Here is a 23,830-nt window from a genome sequence, read left to right as displayed (position 1 = left end):
GCTCGGGTTGTGAATGTGATCCGTGCGGGATGCAGGTCCGCAACCTGCAGCAGCGTGCATGCGCGGGTTGCGATTCAGCGCGTCTGCACAAAGCGCAATTTAGTGCTTCTGCGCAACCGCTGAAACCCGGAAGTAACCCGTTCCAGTACTTCCGGGTTTTGGCGGTCCGCAACCCGAAAAAACGCAACCTGAAGCATCTGTAACCCGAGGTATGATTGTACTCTGAATAAAATTGAGCTGAGTACCACCTTATGAGAGGGATTCACCTAACATGCCCCATCAATAGAAACTCGTTGCTTGTGCAATGGGGCTTTCCCCCTCTACTCCCTTCCCATGTCCCCTGAAATTGGCAGTAGGGATTTGGAAGAGCCCCCAGAACAGCACAGGATAGGAGGGGGGAAGGAGTGTTCTGTCCGGCAAGCAGCAATGATTGCACAAATGGAACATTCATCGTAGTGTGATGTTGAATTCTACCTGTTAGGTGTAGATTAGAAGAGATTACTAGGGTAGATTACTGTAATACATTATACATGGGGCTGCCTCTGAAGATAGTTCAGAAACTTCCACTGGTGCAGAATTCAGTGGCCAGGTTGCTCACTGTCAGGTAGGACAGTTTTGTGTATCTAATGCCAACCCTGGCTTGACTTCACTGGCTGCCAGTTCGTTTCCAGGCCTAATTCAAAGGGCTGGTTTTTGACCTATAAAGCCCCAACACCTCAAAAACTGCCTCTCCCTATATGAACTGACCCAGATCCTGGGATGATGTTGAAGCCCTTCTGTGTGTGCCTCCTCCACGGGAAGCCTGGAGGGCAGCAAGCTGAGAACGGGCCTTTTCTGCAGTGGCTCCCTGCTTGTGGAATGCTCTCCCCAGGGAGGCTCACTTGGTGCCTTTGTTAAATATCTTTAGACACCAGGCAAAACAATTCCTCTTCACCTAGGCTTTTGCTAATTAAACAATCTATGACCTTTTAAGGGACGCAGGTGACGCTGTGGGTAAAACCTCAGTGCCTAGGACTTGCCGATCGCATGGTCGGTGGTTCGAATCCCCGCGGCGGGGTGCGCTCCCGTTGTTCGGTCCCAGCGCCTGCCAACCTAGCAGTTCGAAAGCACCCCCGGGTGCAAGTAGATAAATAGGGACCGCTTACCAGCGGGAAGGTAAACAGCGTTCCGTGTGCTGCGCTGGCTCGCCAGATGCAGCTTGTCACACTGGCCACGTGACCCGGAAGTGTCTGCGGACAGCGCTGGCTCCCGGCCTATAGAGTGAGATGAGCGCACAACCCTAGAGTCTGGCAAGACTGGCCCGTATGGGCAGGGGTACCTTTACCTTTATGACCTTTTAAACTGTGCGTGGAGGGGGGTGGAATTGTTGTTTGTTACTATGTTATGTGTTTTTGCATTTTTATATTGTAAATTGCCCTGTGATCCTCACATGAAGGGTGGTATAGAAATTTTATAATAATATTATTTTCACAGCTGCCTGCATAGTTGCCATGATGTGGTGCTACGGAGGAGCAATTTAGCAAGCTGGGGCTTTAGCATTGTCGGCGGCTATGAGGAAAATCACACAAATCAGCCTTTCTTCATAAAAACAATTGTCCTGGGAACACCAGCGTATTTTGACGGAAGACTCAAGTAAGCTGTTCTGGTTCTTTCTTTTTATGTGTATCTGAAACAAGGAAGGACAATAGCTAGAGCTTGTATGTGATTCTGCAAATTCTTTGTGACATTCTGTGGAATGTTTAGATTGTGTGCTCTAAACGTATTCCCGTGTAAATTTATAATGTGTTCGTACTGAGCTTATTTGCATGTCCATTCTTTTTTCGTACACAACATAGTCACCTTTCAAAATTGATAGTTTTTTAAAAAAATGAAAATGTTTATCCACCAAGGTTAGGGCATTTAGGGTTGATTTCAAGTAAACTAGCTGAAAATAACAACCTTGTGAGTGAAGGTAAGCCAGGAACCTTGTCTTAATAAACCATAGCGTGCAGAAGCTGTGTACTAGCACACAGCACCCAATCGCTTTTTAGAACTGTTGTTTTCTCTTACGCAAATGTATGGAGATTTAAGCCATAGAATTAATCCGTCACAGTGCATCCCTGTGTGTGCCTGTTCAGTAGTACATCCCAGGGTTGTGAATGATCCCAGGGTTAGGCTACCGCGACTGCGTCATGTTACTAGCCCTCACTAGCTTCTCTCCCTCTCTATCTCTGTCTTTTAGATGCGGCGATATGATTGTTGCTGTCAATGGACTTTCAACTGTGGGCATGAGCCACTCAGCACTGGTTCCTATGCTGAAGGAACAGAGGAACAAAGTAACATTGACAGTTATCTGCTGGCCAGGAAGTCTTGTATAGACTAGCAAAAAAAGGAAAACAAAAGGAAAACAAACACCACTTTGATTCAAGCAGCTTAATTTTTCTAGATGGCTGGTTCAAAATCTTCAAGCTGTGTTTTCTCTCTCCCCCCCCCCTTTTCTACTACTTATGCAGCTGGTAATAAGCTGGGCCAAAAACTGCTACATTCATACTTTGCGGGGGAGCTAGGGATGGGAAAGGAAGACTCTCAACCTCACTGTGTGTCTCTTTACATCTCAAAACCACCATTTCTGCCATGTTTGTTGTGTTTTTGCTTTGCTTTGTTTTTCCACAAGTTGTCCCATCCAAGCATCCACGTGCACAACACACTTTAGGGCAGGCATAGGCAAACTCGGCCCTCCAGCTCTTTTGGGACTACAACTCCCATCATCCCTAGCTAACAGGACCAGTGGTCAGGGATGATGGGAGTTGTAGTCCCAAAACAGCTGGAGGGCTGACTTTGCCTCTGCTTGCTTTAGGGCCATGGCGGGGTTTGCTTGCAGAGGACAGCTTTCCCCAGCGACCCTAGTGTTTATATTCAACCAACCAGCACGATGGCATGCCAGCATGTCCAAGGCCAGCTTTGCTGATCCTGCTGCTGCTAAGTGTTGGCCCAATTGTACAAGCAGGATCCTGGCAGGATCCAATCTGCAAGCTGGATCTGAGGGCTTGAACTAGGCAGGATGAAATGTGCAAGCAGACTCTTGCCACGCAGGACTCTCAACGGTAGCCCCCAACTCCAATAAAATATATCCGATTTTGCTTCCCCATGTTGTGGACACCATCACTTGGGAAAGAAGCTTTTAAGAAGCACCCTTTCCTGTGGTTAACGTGTGCTCTTGAGCATTCAACCAGAGAACGGTCGTACAAGTTGAATCCTATGTCTTGCAATCCCTATGTCTCTATCAGAAGGGGGCAATTCCTTGTGTTATGGTGAGCAGCAGCTGGCACAGTGGGTAGGGGGCATGGAGCCGCCCTGCTGGCCGTGGTGCCGCTGCTGCTTACCTAGACAAGGTGGAGGCAAGCTTGGGACTGTGCAACCACACTGGTGGAAGCACTGCATTGGTTACACTGGCTCAGCCCTTCCCCATCCCAGCAGGCAACTCAGTTGTTGGTGTCATGCTGGCCACAGCTAATCACGGCTCCAGCAAACAAGCTGCAGGCAACTGTACAGGGGGAGGGGCCATAGCTCAGTGGCAGAGCAGATGCCTTGCATGCAAACAAACCCAGGTTCAAAGCCTTGCATCTCCCAATAAGGCTGGAAAAGCCCCATCGGGAAATTTAGGGTGGTATTCAAAGTTGCACCAAGCATTTCTGCTTGCCAGACAGAATGATCTCCCTTTTCCTCCCTCTGAGTGCTCTCCCGGCCATTCTCCTGACCGTCCCAAGTAGATTCTGGGAGGAGAGAAATCCTGTTGCGCTAGCGGGACTCATTGCACTGCCTTCCGCTAGCACAGCACCATGTCACCTGCCACCACCATGAGATGCAGCACTGGCATGGAAATCCAAGATGGGGGGGCAGGGGAAGACCATGAGGTGAGTTTTGTCCCACAAAATCATTTGTGCCAGGAAACTCCACATCGCCTTTGTAGTGTATGAACCTGTCCCTAGTTCCATGCAGTCAGCAGGCCCATGTTTCACTGTCAAGCATGGCAGCCGGAGTTTGCCACCCAGTTAGTATCAGCCCCTAGGCTGCGGCTGCTATTTGACTTAAGTCATGAACACATCAGTGTGCCACTAGTCAGTGAGATCTGCACTGTGTCCTGAGTTGTTTCTGCATCAAATGCGTAACCGTGCACACATTCTCCATGCATCGTCTGCGCTGTGCTACGGACAAGGTTGTGAACCCGCTGTGATAAACCAAAATCCTGTAATCTGAATAAATTATGAAAACTTGCAAGTATATGTCTGTGCTTTGCATAATTTATTCTGCCTTGCTAGTCATATGGTGAGATGGGGAGCCACGCTGCAGAATGAAGCTCCAGCTCAGTGCCGCTAGAAGTTTGCCCCAGACTTCCAGGATTTACTCAACACCAATTCAAATTAATATCTTCGGTCATAAGGTTTAGAAACTTGCTTTTTCTTTCTTTAAATGAAAGGCGAGATTCCTGTGATGCTAATACACAATGCCCCTTCTCATTCCTGCGCAACGCTGTTGCAGGATGCTCAGAATTGACACAGGCCTGGTTGTGATTACATTGGGTGGTTTCCAATATTCAGCTTTAGATTGCAGATAAGTGCTGGTGCAACCACTGTAAACGTGGCTGTTCTGGGTTAAGATCAGTGTCTGCACCAGGTCACCCCATTCATGATGTGAGTGGTAGAGGGTATATTGCAACCTCCCCCCTCCCCACTGTATTGGACGTATAGTTGTTATTAGGGTAGGTAAGTGGCATCCTGGCAAAATTGGCGAATTCTCTATGATATATATATCAATCAAATGATCCTCTAGTTCCCTTTTCTGCAGAACAAGATTTGACAACAAGATGCAGCAACCGGTATCTTTTTGTAATTCGTAATACAAGTTAAACAAAACAAAGGGGCAGACACTTACAAACATTTTCATATTCACCTACCATATTCTTCCATAATCTTCTAAAAGTGTGTCTTTTTGTAAGAAGCCATTTTCATCCCATAGTTTTATTTGCAGGTCATCCGTTCTCATGAAGTAGGACAAAAGCCTAGATTTTTTTAAAAAAGAAAATAATAATAATGAAGTGCAATAATTAGATTATTTCTTAGCAAACTATTTAGTATATGAAAAGGTTTGTACCCTACAATGAAAGCTTAACATTGATGTGATTACTAAGAATGCTGGCAATTATTTTAAAAAGGGGGGGAGGTGACCTTTGATCTGTTAGTGTCTACTAATAATTACTGTTCCAAAGTTAATGTTTTGCTATGTAAGAATTTTGATGAAACGCTTTTTTCTAAAAACCATTTTTACAGTTTATACTGCAGCTGTCTTTAGCTCTCTTGAGTGGATTGTATACAAAACCAGAGACATGATTTAAGCAAAGGGGGAAGCTGTTGCTAAGTGTTCTACGTTACTACAATTTCAGGAAGTCCAAAGGAGAGATTTTTTTCTATCTTGCTTTTCCCCCCAAGCTGAGAGAAGGAACTGCACCCCCCAAGCCCTTGCTCTGTCATCTGCTGACAAAAGCCCAAATGCCTTCACGTGAACTGCTGGAAAACAATCTGTCGTCTTTTTGCGGAATAATTTTATCGGCGAATCGCCTGTCATTCAGCCGATGACAGCTACCTTAATTTCTACCTAGAGTTGACTCACGTTTACATTTCTAAACCAAACTGCTAACTTCTCGCATGTTTCAGTCAGTCTGTGCGACTTGGACACAAAGGACACCCTTTTGTAAGGTGCTCCTATGTTTGCTCCTGACTGGATCTAGATTTTTGCTTGGGTCAGGGGTTTTGCCTGCTTAAAAAATGCAACCAAGGTCCAAAAACGGTCAGCCGATTTCATCAATTATCTCTGTATTATATGAAGCTTGTATTAATGATCGGAGAATGTATTTCAATCCCATTACATCTATCCATTGTGAGGCATGAGATTCCCCCCCCTTTTTTCTCCCCCCCTCCCAATTTAGAAGCTGTGTAATGCAGGATATTACAGCATGTCATTCCCAACCCCCACCCCCCGAAAGTACCTTTGTTCATAATAAAACTACAGACCTTTGATTTTTTTTTTTTAAAAAAAGAAAAGACCACTTCTCTGTATAATAGGAAATTATTTTGCTTTCATACTGTAGATTCATGCAGTATAATACTGTGTTAATTTTACGCATTTGTGAATGTATTTAGCCCAGATGCATACAATGGTAGACCTCCTCCATAGGGCAGGATCCACAGTTACTTTGGCTTGCAAAAGGTATTGGCACTCACTCTCTAGAATGCTTTCTCCGAACAACCAATTCCCACGCTTTATGACAGGGTGGGGGGAAATGTGGCCCTTCAAGACTCATTACCAGGCTCTCATGGGGACGGGGGTGGCGCTGTTGTCTAAACCACTGAGCCTCTTGGGCTTGCCAATCAGAAGGTTGGTAGCTCGAATCCCCGTGACGGAGTGAGTTCCCGTTGCTCCCGTCCCAGCTCTTTTCAAACTGCCAAACCAGCAGTTTGAAAGCACACCAGTGCAAGTAGATAAGTAGGTACTGCTGCAGCGGGAAGGTAAACTGCGTTTCCGTGCACTCTGGTTTCCGTCACAGTGTTCCTTTGCACCAGAAGCAGTTTAGTCATGCTGGCCACACGACCTGGAAAGCTATCTGTGGATAAACGGCGGCTCCCTCGGCCTGAAAGCAAAATGAGCACTGCAACCCCATAGTCTCCTTTGACTGGACTTAACCGTCCAGGGATCTTTTACCTTTACCCTATCAGGCTGTCATGTAACACACCCTTCCCAGTCACACCCATTACTGGCTCTGCTTTGCACTGTCCTTGAGTGTTTTTAGCCTGCTGGAATATGTTCTTGAACTCTGACGATGCCTCTCGTTTGTTTGCCTGCCTGGATGGAGAACAAGCAGGTGTGCACGGAAACTTTGCTGTGCAAAGGTAAAATTTGCATTCATTCTCAGGCTCACCTTTGCCTCTGGCCCTGCCGGCCACTGGCATGTGGTCCCCAGAAGGTTGAGTAGAAAGGAATGCTACTCTTGGGTGGAAAACATTTCCCCACCCTGCTTTATCGGAAGCTGCTTCTGAATTTCCCCTCAATTTCAAAAGCAGTTTGCCATGGTGGTGCACGGAGGGGTGCGTGCTCTTGTTGCAAGGTCAACATTAGCAAAGCTTCTTGTGGATCCATCCAATTTCAGTTTAATGGTCCTCTACATCCTGTGTAGGGCTGTAGCACAGCCGCAGAGCATCGGCTTTCCCTGGGAAAAGTTCCGAGCTCACTCTCCCAAACCTCCAGGTAAGGCTGAGAATACCCCTGCCTAAAACCCTGGAGAACTGAGGCTAGTCCTTTGCAGAGCTACATAGACCAATAGCCTGATCTCAGTATAACACAGCTTTCTATGTAAGTGATTAGGGGGCACCTTAAATGCATGGTGCACCTCAGGATCCCTTGTCCACAGTAAATATCTGGCTTGGCAGCAGGCAAGTGAGAGGGTACATCATGGCTGTGGATGAAACAAAGCCAGTACAACAATTACATGGAATGACAAGGTATCACCGTTGCACAGCCATTATGGGCAGGTATGGAGGCACCAAGGTTTGAGAACAGGATAAAGCCCTCTTTTTTTAATATATATTTTTAAATTTTTCATTAATAACACTTCAATATGGGCCACATTATTACAATGTCAAATCATACCAAATCATAATACAATTTATAAAGCCAATTATACATCCCAAATTAAACAATTCGGTGACTTCCCGTGTACTGATCATCCAGAGATAATTATTTCTAGGTCCTGCGCATATAATCCAAATACAGCAATTCCGATCTTGATCCTTTCTTCTATTTTTGCAGCAGCTGGTGTACTGACTTTCACTCATATTCCAAAAAATCCATAGCCATTAACTAGGGTGAATGAGTGTCATCCCATCATCTTCCCAAAAGCTTGTGGGTGTGGTGAAGTAACCTTTGAGGTTTATTGCAACACTTTGCAAATAATTTCACTGCAGGCTACGATAAAGCCTAACAGGTGAGGAAGCATACCTGCTCCACCTGATACATTCTATGTGAAACGGGGGCATCGCACTGAATTCATTATTATTTCTTCTTCTTCTTCCGCCCATTTGACTGGGTTGACCCAGTAAAATGTCCTCTTACACAGACAAAACCAAAGTGTTCCTTCCTCTGAATGCTTGATCTAGTAATTGCAAGCAATGCAGACTTCCCGTTCAGGGGAGCTACTGCTATTGTTCATGATCTTTGGTAATGAAAACTAGTTTGGTGTGGGTTCTCCCTCCCTTGCCCTGTTGATACAAAGACAAATTTCCTTCCTTTATAGTGTTGTAGTCTATATGATTGGGTTTGTTCTGCTGTGCCTTCCGTCTTAAATGATGAGATTCAACAGTGTCATATATAAACTGAAGGATTGGAGATTTTTTTAAAACCCATTCTCCCTTAACAAAAATATTATATTCATTTACATTAATTAAATTAAATTATTTATATTAATAAATAAATAGAAATAAAAATGTGCACCCCACCCCCAAGACCATTCCATTATAACTATCCAACCTCCCAAAATGACAACACTTTGCATTTCTTGTTTTCCCTTAACAACTTCTTTGTCCATTGCTCCAGTTGTATACAGTTAAAGCAAGTTATTTTACTTCCTGTTAGAGCTTCTATTATTTGTTATTTGCTTCTCATTTTCTCCACCCATTCCTTTATTTCAAGTATTTTCTTCTCTTTCACTTCTTTTTCAGTGTCCTTTTTAAAATTTGCTGGGAAATCTTCTATCACCACCACCGGGGTTAGTGGGGAATTTACCGGTATCTGTTTTCCTTTATATTTTGCCCATATCTCAATGATGTTTTTTAATAAGGGATTTTCAATATTCTGCCACCAATGCCTATTCTGTTTGACAGAAAATATATTCACTAATTTCTCCTTCATTTTCTGTGTACCACTCTTTAACCATGCTAACTCTCCTTGTTGTGTTATCCCATCTATAATATATCTTAACTTATTTGCTATATAACTTTATGTTGTGGAGACCTAGTCCACCTATTTTCTGGGATTAAGACCATCTTCTTTTATTAATTCTGGGTTTCTGATCCCCATTACAAAATTTATTAATCATACTTTGCCAACCCTTTATCTCTGTCTCCAATATCTTAATTGGTAACATTATAAATAAAAAATATATTCTAGACAAAATTTTCATTTTAATTATCGCTATTCTTCCAAACCATGAAAGCTTAATTTTATTATATTCCTCCAGTTTTCCCTTAATTTCCCTTTTTAATTTGTTAAAATTCTCTTGTTCTAAATTTTCTCAGTTTCTTGTTATATTTATTCCCAAGTACTTTATTACATTTCTTAATTTTATATCTATTTTTTTTTCTTCAAAAGTTTTCGGTTTTCATCTTCATCATAATTAAATCTCATAATCTCTGATTTGGACCAATTAATTCGCAACCCTGCTATTTCTCTAAAAAAATTCAAATGTGGTTCTATTACCTGCATATTTTCCAACAGATTGTTTGCAAGATGTCATCTGCAAATAAGCTTATTTTCTCTTTTTCTTTATTGCTTATTCCTTTTATATATCCATCTTCTCTAATTACATTGGGCAGAGTTTCAATGACCAATACAAATAAAATTGGGGAAAGGGGCATCCTTGTATTGTATCTCGGGCTAGTGTTATTTGTTCTGTTATACCATTGTTCACTACGACATATGCCTTGTTCCCCAAGTATAATTGATCTAGTAATCCTTTAGATCGTTCTCCAAATCCTAAACTTTCTGTAATTATTTTTAACACCGGCCATTCTACACTGTCAAAAGCCCTATAGATATCCAATGCTACTATACCAGCTTTCAATTTATTTTTTCTTATTATATCTATTTTATTCAACACTCTTGCTATTTAACTAGACATCTGTCTTCCTGATACAAAGCCACATTGGTTTTTATTTATATATTTACACATGAAATTATTCGTCCTTTTTGCCATTATTGCAGTCAATATTTTAATATCTTGATTTATTAGGGAAATCGGTCTATACAATCCTGGGCCCTTCAAATCTTTACTTGGTTTTGGAATAATCATTGATTGTTCCATGATGGTGGGATCCTCTCAACCTCTATTACTGAATGATATAATACTTTTAATTTAGGAACCAATATTTTTTAAAAATACCTTATAATATTCTGTTCCCAATCCATCTGCTCCTGGGCTTTCCCCCTTTTTTAGTTTCCCTATAACTTCCTCTATTTCTTTTTCTGAAATTGGTTGTTCCATAACCTCTTTATCCTTCCTTTCTAGCTTTATCTTCCAGTTTCTCTCAATATATTCTTTTATCTTCCCCATAGAATTGTTACCTGCAGGATATAACTCTTGGTAAAACTCCTGAAATACTCTCATCATTCTCAGCTCCCATTGCTCAATTTTCACATTATGTTGCTTTATCTTTTCATCATTGTTTTGCACTCTTTCTTGGATTTGGTCCATCTTTTCTTCTACTTTATCTACTTTATCTTACTTTGATTTCTGAAATTGCTTTGTCTATTTGAGTGGTAATGTCTGTCACTATCTGGTTTCTGAGAACCTCCTTGCCTTTCTGCATCATTTCTTTTATTTTATCCAAGATATCTACTTGTTCTTGATGCCTTTTTACTTTAGATTTCACCCCAACTCCTCCTTGCTCCCCCTCTGAGTTCCATTTTTCCTGTTTTTCTTACTTCCATCTCCACTTTGTTTCTCTTGTCTACTTGCCATAATTGCTTCTGTTGATTGGGCTCTGGTTAATCACTGGACACTTCGATCTGATGGGTGTGTCCCCCCCCCCCCCAATTTATTTTGGATTGCTTTGCCTCATGGGAATTGTCTGTTGGCATCTAGCCAACTCAACTGCTTCACCGAGTTGCTATTTACTGTGCCTTAAAGTCACAATAATTTCCTTATAGTTTAATGCGAATGTCTCGGTTTGGATTTTACAGTGGTGCCTCTCAAGACGAAATTAATTTGTTCCGCGAGTTTTTTCGTCTTGCGATTTTTTTCGTCTTGCGAAGCACGGTGTCGGGAAAGTTTTGGAAAAGCTTCAAAAATCACCAAAGTCTTTAAAAACCTCAAAAAAGGCTACCACACCACGTTCTATGAGTTGCTCCTCGAAGTCAAGTCGCAACTGTATTAACGGTGTTAAGAAAAAGGAAACAAACTTGCAAGACGTTTCCGTCTTGCGAAGCAAGCCCATAGGGAAAATCGTCTTGCGAAGCAGCTCAAAAAACAAAACAAAAACCCTTTCGTCTTGCGAGTTTTCCGTCTTGCGAGGTACCACTGTACCCGCTTCTGTTATCTTTGTAGTATTTATTGTTGTTTTTCCCTTTCAAGTTCTTTTGCTTCAATTAAATCTAGTCTCCAAGATGCGATCAGGCTTCAGGCCTGGAGACCAGAAGTAAGAGCAATTAATTATATTCAATTATTTACTCCAAGATTTCCAAATATTTTGCTGTCCTGGGTATTGATCCTCTTTTTCCCCCTTCTGCTATTTAAATGTAAGATGTCCAATCATTTCTAATTGTCCATTTTTTGTCTTCACAAGCTCTTTGCTTTAGATTCTTTTCCAGCCGATAAGTTTGGCGTCCGGCCCAGGCCTGGCACCTAGCCCAGAAATTAAGCAGTAGTGTTTATTGTTTCACTACTCCAAATTACATTCCTGCTTGAAAAGTTCTTAAGGACTGACCTGTATTCTTTGCTTCATGATACTTGTTCCCCATTCTCCCTTTTTACTGGTGCCTGGTTTTGGCTTTTGCATTGTCTCTGTTCTGGGGAAAGACTATGTTGTTACGTTACCTGGTGAATCAGGCCACAAAACGGTTAGGTGAATCTCAGTTGTTTTAAAGTGCTCATCATGCCCTGTGCAATCTCGTATGTTTCCTGCTATCATTATCCACCATTTCCAGCTAGAGCACTTTTATTCTACAAATTGGTCCATTTAGCCACAGAAAAACCCAATGAGGCAAAGAATTGGTTCTTGCAGTGCACTCCCTGGTTTTGTCTTGACCAGTTAAGAAGTAAACTCAATGTATGGGAAATCATGATGAGAATGCTGAACGGCACTATTCTGCAGCCTGGCTTCTGTGAGCAGGATATGCTCCTAAATTAGAGAGCTCCGCTCATGGACTCTGATCCTCAGAGATCTATAAGTACTCTTCCATGACCTCACACGGCGACAGCACTCTCTGTTCTCGCAGATTTCTTGCTCTTGTTTTTAACCCAACTGCATGTCAAAGGGCCAAAGAATATATGGTGCAAGGCAGGGGTCTGCAACCTTTAAGACAAAAAGAGCCACTTGGACCCGTTTCCGAAGAAAAAAAAAGGGCCACAAAACTTGTCATTATAAAAATAACTTTTTTGTCACTTTTTTATTATTTCTTTGTTTGACCCCTCAGAATTACTCCTCCTTATAGAAATAAATGTTAAATTAACAAGTTACCTTTTGTGTGTGTGTGTGTGTTCTTCACTCCCCTTCAAAACAGTGACCAGCGTACATGCCCCCTTTCAATGTAGCGGGCGGGCAGGAAGGTGACGTCAGGACGGTGCGTGACTAATGCACGCACCGCCCCCATGCGATGTCACAGCCAGTACAGTGCCCGCCACAGTGGGGAGTGTCAGGGCGCACAATGCACCTCCTCCCCTCGGTAGTATCTGCCCCGGAGCCGTGGCAAAGGTGTAAAAGAGCCACATGCGGCTCCGGAGCCGCGGGTTGCAGACCCCTGGTGCAAGGGATCAGCAATCCTATCTCCCAATCTCATCTTGTGACCTTAAAAACAACTGTATCAGCTGTGTGATGTGGATCAGGACCACAGCACTGGGGACGTGTGCAGAATCATATATAGTGGTACCTCAGGTTAAGTACTTAATTCGTTCCGGAGGTCCGTTCTTAACTTGAAACTGTTCTTAACCTGAAGCACCACTTTAACTAATGGGGCCTCCTGCTGCTGCTGCGCCGCCAGAGCATGATTTCTGTTCTCATCCTGAAGCAAAGTTCTTAACCCGAGGTACTATTACTGGGTTAGCGGAGTCTGTAACCTGAAGCGTATGTAACCTGAAGCGTATGTAACCCGAGATGCCACTGTAGTTGAAAGAGACCCTGAGGATCATCTAGTCCAACCTCCTGCAATGCAGGAATATGCAGCTGTCCCATATGGGGATCGAACTTGCAACCTTGGCATTATCAGCCGCATGCTCTAACCAACTGAGCTATCCAGGTGGTTTGGTCCTTTCCCAAATCCATCCTCAAATCCATGCCACTAACCACCATTACACAGAGGAGGTTGTATTAGACCTAGCTTTCCCCCTAAACAACTAATAGTAACCTGATGATCTCTGTAACTAAGGACTGCATCAGAAGGCAACCCAATTAATTGCAGTAGGATTTACTCCCAAATAACCCCACTTAGGACTTTGGCCTTAGCCTCTCTGCCACTCCAACCACCAACTCATACAGCAGCAGCTGCCACATGCCCAGTTCAAGTATAAAATTCAATATTGCTTCTCTCGGGAGAACATCCAGTCTAGATTCTAATTTATTTCCACTAGGAAATACAATGGCATAAGAACACCCATGTATCAGCTGCTCAAGCTGCGGGATTCTGTGAAAATAAGGTACACTGAGTAACGGGTTCCCTAAGCAACCATAGGCAGTTTTAGCTAAAAATAAAGCACTTCAATGCCTTGGTGCAAAAGCAACGAAGGAAAACTTGGAGGCTACACTTGCCTGGGTGCAATCTCTATCCACCGGAAGGAATGCAGAGAGAGAGTGCATTCTTGTAAAATGTAGCCAGGAAGAAACAGAGCATTCATTCTCAATATAAGTAAATATTAGACGAGCCTTTTTGGATCCAACCAAAGGTCCACTTTGTCCAGCATCCTTTTTAGCCCATTTTTGTGCCCTTCTTCTGCCTCTTCTCATGCCATGTGTGCTTGTTCCTTCTTGTGTGTCTGCAATGCATGTATTAGTTTAATCATGGCTAGAATTATTTAGTTAACTCTCTCACTGGGAGCCAGTGCAGTGTAGTGGTTAAGAGCGGTAGTCTCATAATCTGGGGAACCGGGTTCGCGTCTCCGCTCCTCCACATGCAGCTGCTGGGTGACCTTGGGCCAGTCACGCTTCTTTGAAGTCTCTCAGCCTCACTCACCTCACAGAGTGTTTGTTGTGGGGGAGGAAGGGGAAGAAGATTGTTAGCCGTTTTGAGACTCTTTCGGGTAGTAATAAAACGGGATATCAAATCCAAACTCTTCTTCTTCAAACCAAAGAAATTGTATGCTTTGTTTCTGCTGAGCCACTCCCCACTGCTGTAGTAAATGTGCAGATTTCCCTGAGCTTTTCCCCACTGCGGTTGCATATTCTTATTCTGTGTGTCACCAATAAACATTTTGCTTTATAACTTATGTAAGTTCCTGGACAAATCGGCTGAGATGCAGGACTGTCGCTGCTCAATACGAGATTCTTAGAATGTGTGTTTACCAAGGGGGATCACCAAAAGCCTGAGAGTACCATCAGCTGCAGGCAGCATGGCCACTGCTCGGGGATGATGGGAGTCGCAGCCCAAAACATTTGGGGGAGGGCTGCTTTGGAGCTACCCCAAATTGGAGTCATAGGGTTTAGGATTAGAGTAAATCTCCACTTGTCTTAAAAGCAAGTGTCATTCCCAGATTAAGCATTGCATGCCAATGCCCAAACCCCAAAGTTCTGCCTGTTTTACCTGCCCATTCAAAGTATTTGAGCAGCGTCAAGAGCATGGAGAAGGAGCCACAACCTTCACTCGTCTTGCCCTCTCCTCCTAGTCTGTGGTGCTGATTGGGCCCAGAGGGAGAGGGCAAGAGAATGAATAGTGGGATAATCACAGGAAGAAGGGGAGAGCTGTAGGCCAGTGTGATGTACTAGACCATTTGTTGGAATAAGGCAGGAATAGACAATGTGTTGCTCTCCAGAGACTGTCAGACTCCAATTCCCAACAACATCTTGAGGGCACCACATGGCTTCCCTTGGACTAAAGAAACCTGGGTTCAGTGCTTCCTGGGAAAGTCGCTATCTTGAAGTCTAGCCCATCTCGAAAGGTTGCTGTGAAAATAAAACAGGCTAACTGTGGATAATTGGATTGTATGTTTGTAAATCACCTTGTGACTCATGTGAAATGCAATCCATAAATGTATAATAATATAATAACCCCCTTTGCTTATTTGAGCTGCTCAGATGAAGGCAGAGGCTTACAAATGTGATCAATTATCCTGGTACTTCCAAAGAAATGCATTTAGGATTGAGATGCAAATATTTGTTTGTCTAACCACCTTTTTTAAACTGTGTTTAGATGGGGCTCGGCATCAGATACCTGTCTGGTTTGCAACACTGGAGATTTAGATCATACCAAGCACAGCTCTTTTCATTTGTGTTTTACAGAGGCTTTCATAATTACTTATGATGATGCTAAATGTAATTCTGATCATGCCCTTCTAAAAATGCCTTGGATTAAAAGCTTTTACGGTCTCTTTAGGCCATGGGCCTGCAATTACAGAAAATGAACTGCATTTTAGCTTTCCATTGAAATTAATAACAGCACTTCTCCAATTGACTCAGTGAGTAGTTAATGGAATAAACTGCATATTTCACTACAATATGGTTTTAAAGCCATTTGAGATATATTCTGTGCTTCAAATGGGATAATAATTCATACGGTACAAACTCTTATTTGGGATTCTACAAAATCTATCCCAGATATGTCCAGAATTTAAGATGTTATTAATGGTTTGACAATCATTACCTGCTTGAGTCTAATCCTCCTTACCTTGCATATTTGGGAATGTCTCCCTTCATGCATGCGGAGGTTCAACGAGACAGCCTAATAAGAGTGCGCCTAATGACATTTAGGATCTTGCACCTAAGATTTCTGCATTTTAGCATGTTTCTTAACATAGTGTCATATATACAAAGTCCAGTTGATTGCCGTTCTCTTGGTCACACGAGATATCCCCCGTAGTGTCTCCACTTCTCCCATAGGGGATGCACAAAAGTTTGTGCCATCTATGACTGAATATGATGCATGCAACCTGTATTGGCCATAAAAGTTAAGGGCAAATATATTTCCACATTGGCTTCAAAGCCTGGTGACTAACTTCTTTAAAGTGCTCAAATACCCCCTCAAGACAGACACACAAGCACACACAGCCTCCACTTGAACACCATAATGAGCTGTTTGCATTTATATGTAAAGTAGCACATTAAAGCTGCAATCCTATGGGACTTACCTCCAAGTAAACATAAACAATTGCAATTGACAAATTGCAATCCTAGACACACTTAAGGGTATGGGTACAAACCACCATACCTTTAAAGCACCCACCTACCAAAAAGAAAAAGAATTCTGATTATTGCTTATGATGATTTTATGGTGGGAAATGTGTACTCAGGGGTGGGATGCTGTGTATCGTCACTTTTGGTTGCTATCGCTGCATTGTTTTAATATTTATTTGTTTAAGTAGCCCTGATACCTTTCAGCATAAGGCAATGCATAACGTTATAATAATACTATTCTTTTTTTATAAAAAAACCACACAACTTCTATCAGTACTGATTTTCAAAAAGAACAAAACAGAATGGCTGTAGATTATGTAGGATTCTTTTTCTCCCCCCCCCCCCCGTGGGGGTGGGGGTTTAAAGGTATGGTGGTGTGTACCACATCCTTAAAGGGATGCGGGTGGCGCTGTGGGTTAAATCACAGAGCCTAGGACTTGCCGATCAGAAGGTTGGTGGTTCAAATCCCCGCAACAGAGTGAGCTCTCATTGCTCGGTCCCTGCTCCTGCCAACCTAGCAGTTTGAAAGCACGTCGAAGTGCAAGTAGATAAATAGGTACCGCTCCGGCGGGAAGATAAACGGCGTTTCCGTGCGCTGCTCTGGTTCGCCAGAAGCGGCCTAGTCATGCTGGCCACATGACCCGGAAGCTGTACGCCGGCTCCCTTGGCCAATAAAGCGAGATGAGCGCCGCAACCCCAGAGTCGGCCACGACTGGACCTAATGGTCAGGGGTCCCTTTACCTTTACCACATCCTTAAGAGTGTTTAGGATTACAATCCTATTTATGTTTACTTGGAGGTAGGTCCCAAAGGATTGCAGCTTTAACGTGCTGATTTATGGCATATAAATTGCAAACAACTCTGCTCATTATGGTGTGCAAGTAGAGGCTCTGTGTGTGCTGAGGCGTCACTTGAGCACTTTTTAGAAGTTAGTCACCAGGTTTTGAAGCAAACATGGAAATATATCTCCCCCCACCCCACAATGAGTTTCTCTGTTTGTTGAATTTTGTCCCCAGTCAAACTTTACAGATGTATGCTGCTGAAGCTGGGGGACTGGATTTCCTAATGGAAATGCTGACAGACCTTTACTTATAGCGCTATAGAGAGTGCCCCTGTAATTATTCAATTGCCTAATTCCATTTATCTTCCATGAACCATTATGGGCTGCTGACACGCTGCAGCTTCCTTAGCAGAATACACAGCCGAGTCTAATGGACTGCAGGGAAAGTCAGTTAAATGGAATAAGGTTTGTGCCTTACTCTCAAAGGCTATTATTTTATAAATGAAGGCAGGTGGATGCATTTACGTTATTAGGATAAATATTTATGAACTGTTATCACTGATACCCTGCATTACAAAAACATTATCTTCCATATTAAAAAAATAAAATACAAAGAACAATCCATGCCCGAGTATATTTTGATTAGGATATTGATTATGGTGCTCCTTACACAAAGCCACAAAATAGCATGATCTTAGAAATGAATGCTTGCTGTGTTTTTTTCCTCCCCCCCCCCCCCTTCTTATGCAAGGAAGGAAGGTGCTGTTGAGAAACAAAGACTGAAAGCTAGCATATTGTGACACCATTTTAAAAACAAACCCTCAAACTCATAACTTTCCATTTCTATCTCCAAGCATGTGTGAAAATATTTAATTAACCAAATGTGATCAGCATACTTTGCTACTATGCGTGGGACTACAGAAGAAAACTAATATCTGTTACCTCGTTGAAAAAGAATATCAAGTCACTGTTTTTCTCATGGCATTAATCTTATACAGTGGTACCTCGGTTTAAGAACAGTCCTGTTTACGAACAATTCAATTTACGAACTCCGCAAAACCAGAAGTAGTGTCCCGGTTTGAGAACTTTACCTCGGTCTAAGAACAGAATCTGAAGGGTGGAAGGGTGGTTGGAGGCCTCATTAGGGAAAGCGCCCCTCGGTTTAAGAACGATTTCGGTTTAAGAACAGATTTCTGGAACAGATTAAGTTTGCAAACTGAGGTACCTGTAAAAGAAACTTTTTCTTATACTTGGAAACAGAAACTGAATGCATAACATTTGAGAAATTGAGTTTGTTAACAGCACATATAGCTATGCATTCAAGACTCCCGACCTGAAGAAGTTAGTCATGCTTGAGGGCCTTGACTACGTTTTTTGTTTTTTTAGGTTTATACCTAAAATGATTTTGTGTATTTTGTAAGTCTTGTTGCTTATTTTATGATTTGGAGTTGTTCTTATTTTTGTGTTCTGTACGCTGCCCTAGCATCTGCACCAATGAAGGGCAAATTATTAATCTATCTCAAATGTGTGAAATAAGATTGGCTGCAGCTCCCTGGTGATGGATCATTTGTATGACATGTGAAAGGGCCTTACGTCCCAATGAAAATCAACTTAGTTGCCACGAACCTATTCCATTCAGTTTAATGGGACGTAAAATGCAACTACCTTTCTCTGAGTCAGGCCCAAGGTGGGAGAACTTCTCAACAAAATCTAGAGCTGCAATAGGGGTGGGGAGAGAGAGTGTCCCTCCTTTTGCTGTTGTCTTGCTGCTGCCTGTTTTGAAGTGGCAGCCACAGCATTTGTCCGGGCAATGTTCCCACAGCTCCCTTTCTAAGATTATTACCATACTTTTCTGTGTATAACACGCCCCTATGTATAAAATGCCCCCTATTTGTGGGGACTCAAATTTAAGAAAATGGCCCAAAGTTGTTGGGAGGATTGCCAGAGGTTGTTCATGATTTTGGGGGAGGAATGCAGTAAATCACTAACCCGACAGCTACAACCGCTCGCTGAAAATCAGTCCAATAAACAGCAGCACAGGAAATTGTAAGGCAAATTGCGGGAGCCAATCCAAAACAGCCCTTGACGCAGCAACCAATCACACTCCTATTTACCATATACGACGCCCCCAGTTTTTAAACATTATTTTACAGTAAAAAAAACACCCTCATCTTATACACGGTATATATCATTATGTAGAACTAATCCAATGACAGTTCTGGGGGCAGCCCCTGGCAGCCCTCATTAACCCACAGAATTCTGTTTCCACTGCTACAAGCTGGTTTAGCTCTCCCAAATATCGCCACCCCCAAAATACCACTGAAAAATGGTCCACAAAAAGACAAGGAGGGTTTCAAGCCAATCCAAAATTCCTTTGTAAATGTGAACACTTCATTTTTCTCAGTGAAAGTTAATCTCAGCATGCTTAGAAATAACACTTCGTTTCCTAGAAGCCTTGATCCTTTATCACAAATGTGTGTAATAGGCTATTATCTTTCAGGGAGTAAAAATAAACTTTCCACATGTCCAGAGGCATTCTCTTATTATATCACATTGTCTTGAGACTGACAACTGAATTTGGTGTACACTCAGGTAGGTAGCCGTGTTGGTCTGACGCAGTCAAAATAAATAAAATAAATAAATAAATTGTGCAGTAGCACCTTAGATACCAACTAGGTTTGTTCTGGTTATAAGCTTTCGTGTGCTTGCACACTTCTTCAGATACACCAGTATACAGTGCAACTTGCTCATGCTGTATTTATCTTAGTGAGACTTCATAAAGCAAAATATTATACCTCATCTCAATAGCAGTACAAAACCCAGGCACAGAGTCATGGGAAGTAAAAGAGGCAGGAATTGAAGGCAACCACAATCGAAAAGTAAACACATTTACAAATACTCATTTTTACCCTTATAAATGCTCTCTCATTTGTTTAGATGATAATCATGTCAACAAACCTCAATCAAAAGGACCATTTCCCAGGGCTAATAAGAATTAAATGCAGTAGAACATCCTGTGTATTCAGCTATCACTTTGGATGAAAATATCTTGTGAACTTTAAACACAGATGATACTCGGGGAAATAGGTTGTGCTGGTGGGTTCCCCCCTCCCCTTCTTGTTGTTGCGGTGATTATTATATATTAAAGCATTTGCACTTTCCTAGACATTTCATGAAGCATTTTGTTTTCTTAATCTTTGCAAGAAACATGACAACATTTAAATTTCTTTGCAATTAGATTTGACTTAATTATGACCATTGTTTAATACCACCTTGTTTTACCTGCCTTGGGTCATAAATAGCCACCAAACTCATCATTTCATAAAGAGTTGTTTTTCTACCTGATGTTCGCTATGTTCAGAATGTTAATAGCTACTACAGCGGAATATGAATAGGCTTGGTGCAGCCACTTGAAATATAGAAAAATGGCCCAGACATTAAAAAAGATAAAAGGGAAAAGGGCAGTAATGAATTTAGAGGAAAATGAACATTAATGGCACTAACATTACTCATGTTCCACATAACAAATTATTGGAAGTCTGTCAAGCACACCAAATTACCTACTCATCTGCTGTTGTGGGGCCCTTTGGAGCTATCCAAAACCAGCAAAAGCAAGACAATTTGAGCTAATTTTACTATTTATAACAATAGAACAGACCATTAAGATAAATTAATGTCATTATCAAGTTTCTATGAAAATGACAAATACTGCTATTTCGAGCAGCTTTAGAAGCTGTTGACTATAATGAAATCTGCTCTAGAGGTACTAAAAAGAAACACTCCATGTAATTATTTTCTAGTAGCTTGTTTGTTTCCTTCCTATTCATTTGGCTTTCACCACAATTAGTTCTGTACACAATACGTGGTAACTAAATAGTCAACACTACGTGGCATTAGGACTAATTGGGCAATTAGGAGGCAGTTCCCATCCTTTTAAGTCCTAAAGAGAGTGGGGAGTAGACGTTCTCCAGGCAACAATAACAGTACCACACAGGCCAAGATTGTCCAAGTTTAAGGGAATACAAAGTAGAACGAGGAACAAAGTGCAAATCAAATGCTTCACCTAAAGCAACACACACATGAGGTGCTTTATTCAACAATCTAATTGATCACACACAGAGAGAAACACAGGGCACTGCGGCAAATAACTTTGCCAAAGCAAGTCTATCTTAAGATACCAGTACAATAGCTTTTGGGTTCTTCTTAGGTCACAAGGTATTTCAAAGATATCCAGCATCGAAAGCCAAGGTTCACACGGTGTCTCATGTGCTCTGCAAGTGAAGACTGTCATATAATAGTCAGGGAAGTTGTGGTCACTGCCCTTTAAGAGATAAGTTCTTGAGCCAAAGGGAACTCAACACAACACACAGATTCACCCGTCCTAAGATCTGCTTTGTTCAGCCCAGCTGTGCTGTCATTGCACCCTTTAGTTAATTCTGACGCTTTCCAAAGCCACTAGTGCAATCTCTTTGCGCACACCTTGCAGGTTCACTGCAAAAATTGTCTGGCATCACCTCAGATCCATTATCTAGCTTCAAGCACCCCCACAACATCAATAATAGCACACCACACTTCTCCAACAGTGTACCTTCCTTCTCCAATTTTGGAGTTGCTTCTTTTCTCTCTGTTGTGCACATCTGGGCGAAATGAGCCCTTGTGACACATGGCACCTCAGGCTGGGCATGCTCTAGGCTTGCGAATGTGTCCACACCCTGTTTATTCTGTGCTGTGCTGCTATCTTTTGGGGGACTTTACACAAAACAAATGAAATGCCGTGAAAATCCCTGAAACGAGAAGTAATTGACTAGAAATATTATCTTATAGAAATAAACTAAATAATAAAAATCAAAAAGTTTAAGAGAAAAATTAGGAAAACCTAGAATTGTACAAAGCCTTAACGGGATGCCGGCTACAAACCTCATTTCACTAAGCTATTCAGTTTCCTCAGAAGGAAATAGAAAAATCATAAACCTTAAATGACCAAAATTCAAAAAAGGGGGTTAAAACTCCCAAAAATTCTTAAGTATTATAATCCTAGCTCAACCTAGGTGAAGCAAAGCGCAGTAATAAAGGATTAAGGACTCAAAGGTACAGTTTCCAATATTAAATTTACAAAAAATGTTTGAAAACCTAAATGGCAAGTTTTAGACACAGCCCAACTTAAAGAAAGCCAAACACAGTAATAAGAGTTGAGGACTCAGCTGTGAAAGTTCTAGTATTGCCTTTACACAAAGGTTTAAAAAAATTGGCACAAATTCAAAGAAAGGAATGTCAGCATCGCCCTTGAGCCAGTGCCACCGACTGGACTCATCCACCTCAGCCCCGACTGGGCTAGGCGAGCTGGGTAGCACTTCCAGAGACCACCTTCTGCACAGGAACAGGTCAAAGTGCTGTGGACTCACAGCTTAGAGTTGTGAGCACCAGATTCACTCCAAGAAGACAGCCGTCGCACAGCAGAGTATAGCAGAGTATAGCAGAGCATAAACGACTCGGAGAGCAGCTCTGTAGAATATCTTCTTTATTCTATCTACAACTATTTTACACAACTATATACAGAGCTAATGAGGTCTAAACATAAATGAATGCTGAACTGCACTGAGTGTCTGCAGCTGCTCTTAGCAGCAACCTTATCTATACACACGATCTCTAACGCTCAGTCTCTCTCTCTCTCTCCGACACACTGACTGACTGACTGATGTTAGGCTGGAGCGGAATAAGTAGAGAGCAGAACACCGCCCCCCTCTCTGGAAAATCACCAGACTCATCAGCAGATTCTTGGATATGGGAGGGGTGAAATCTCCTCAAGGAATACAAGATAAGCTGTTTTAGATTTTAAACAAGAACAGGGCAGCCTCGTTTCTTAACATGACGTTTCCTACAGCTTCAAATTCACAATCTTGAAGTTTTTGCCTTAGCTCTGTTAGAAAGTGATCTATTCCTGCTGCCTCTCTGTCTGGGATACAGCTTCACTTTCTTTTGGCTTCTGCAGTTGTTTAATTTTACGTTGCCACCCATTCACTCAGAATGCTTTCAAAACCTCTTAGTAGCTGGTATAGTAGGATTAGACATGAATTGGACAGAAAAACCAGAGGCAGGATGAACTTTAAAATGAAATTGTTGCCTTGATCAAGGGGATCTTATTATATATGGAAATGCTGATGTTTACATTGGGGTCTTAATGGTGCTTGTCGACAGTTTCTGAAGACTCAAGAGACATTGTTGCTGATACCAGCCTCTAAATGACTTTTACCGCTGGCCAAATTCTGAAAACGAAGCAAGCTGACTGACCTTTTCCTTACCCTGTTTAACGAAGATTCAGACAACAGACTGGGAAGTAAGTTTATAATACGATTTGCTTACTCACAATCTTGCATTGGTTCTCAGCTACAGCAGCAGGAAAAACTATGCAGGTAAAATACATATATTTGCAGTAAAAACAGTCTCAGACATGTGCCTGAGCCAGAGCAAGTGGAAGGTGTAGCTGCACCCATTGCTGGTCAAAGGAAGAGAGAGGGGGGAGGAACAGGAAACGCTTCTTTGATTCTTCCTGCTCAAGAGAGGAGAGGAAATGACATCACACAGAGCCCTCTCTACTAATTACATTTCTAAGGCCTATCAGCTCTGTGGTCATTAGCCCCTAAACTTATTAACTAGCAAGAATATGCATTGTAGAATTTTACTGCAATCTCCCACATATCCCTTTTGTTTCT

The 23,830-nt window shown here is 42.2% G+C and overlaps 1 protein-coding gene across 3 annotated transcripts in view; it reads left to right on the top strand.

Annotated features, from left to right (window-relative positions):
• Positions 1-4,260, top strand: part of LNX2 (ligand of numb-protein X 2) — an 83,430-nt gene extending 79,170 nt beyond the window's left edge. For all 3 annotated transcript variants that reach the window (XM_028726388.2, XM_028726390.2, XM_028726389.2), the window contains exons 9-10: positions 1,474-1,632; positions 2,222-4,260. In XM_028726388.2, coding sequence (XP_028582221.2) covers positions 1,474-1,632; positions 2,222-2,357 — 295 coding nt within the window. In that variant the 3' untranslated portion in view covers positions 2,358-4,260. The remainder of the gene's footprint in view (positions 1-1,473; positions 1,633-2,221) is intronic.
• The last annotated feature ends 19,570 nt before the right edge of the window (positions 4,261-23,830 follow it).

This window comes from Podarcis muralis, chromosome 4 (assembly GCF_964188315.1).
Source record: "Podarcis muralis chromosome 4, rPodMur119.hap1.1, whole genome shotgun sequence".
Classification (NCBI taxonomy): Eukaryota; Metazoa; Chordata; class Lepidosauria; order Squamata; family Lacertidae; genus Podarcis; species Podarcis muralis.
The sequence above is the reverse complement of the archived record's forward strand: the minus strand, read 5'-3'. Positions and strand labels throughout refer to the sequence as shown.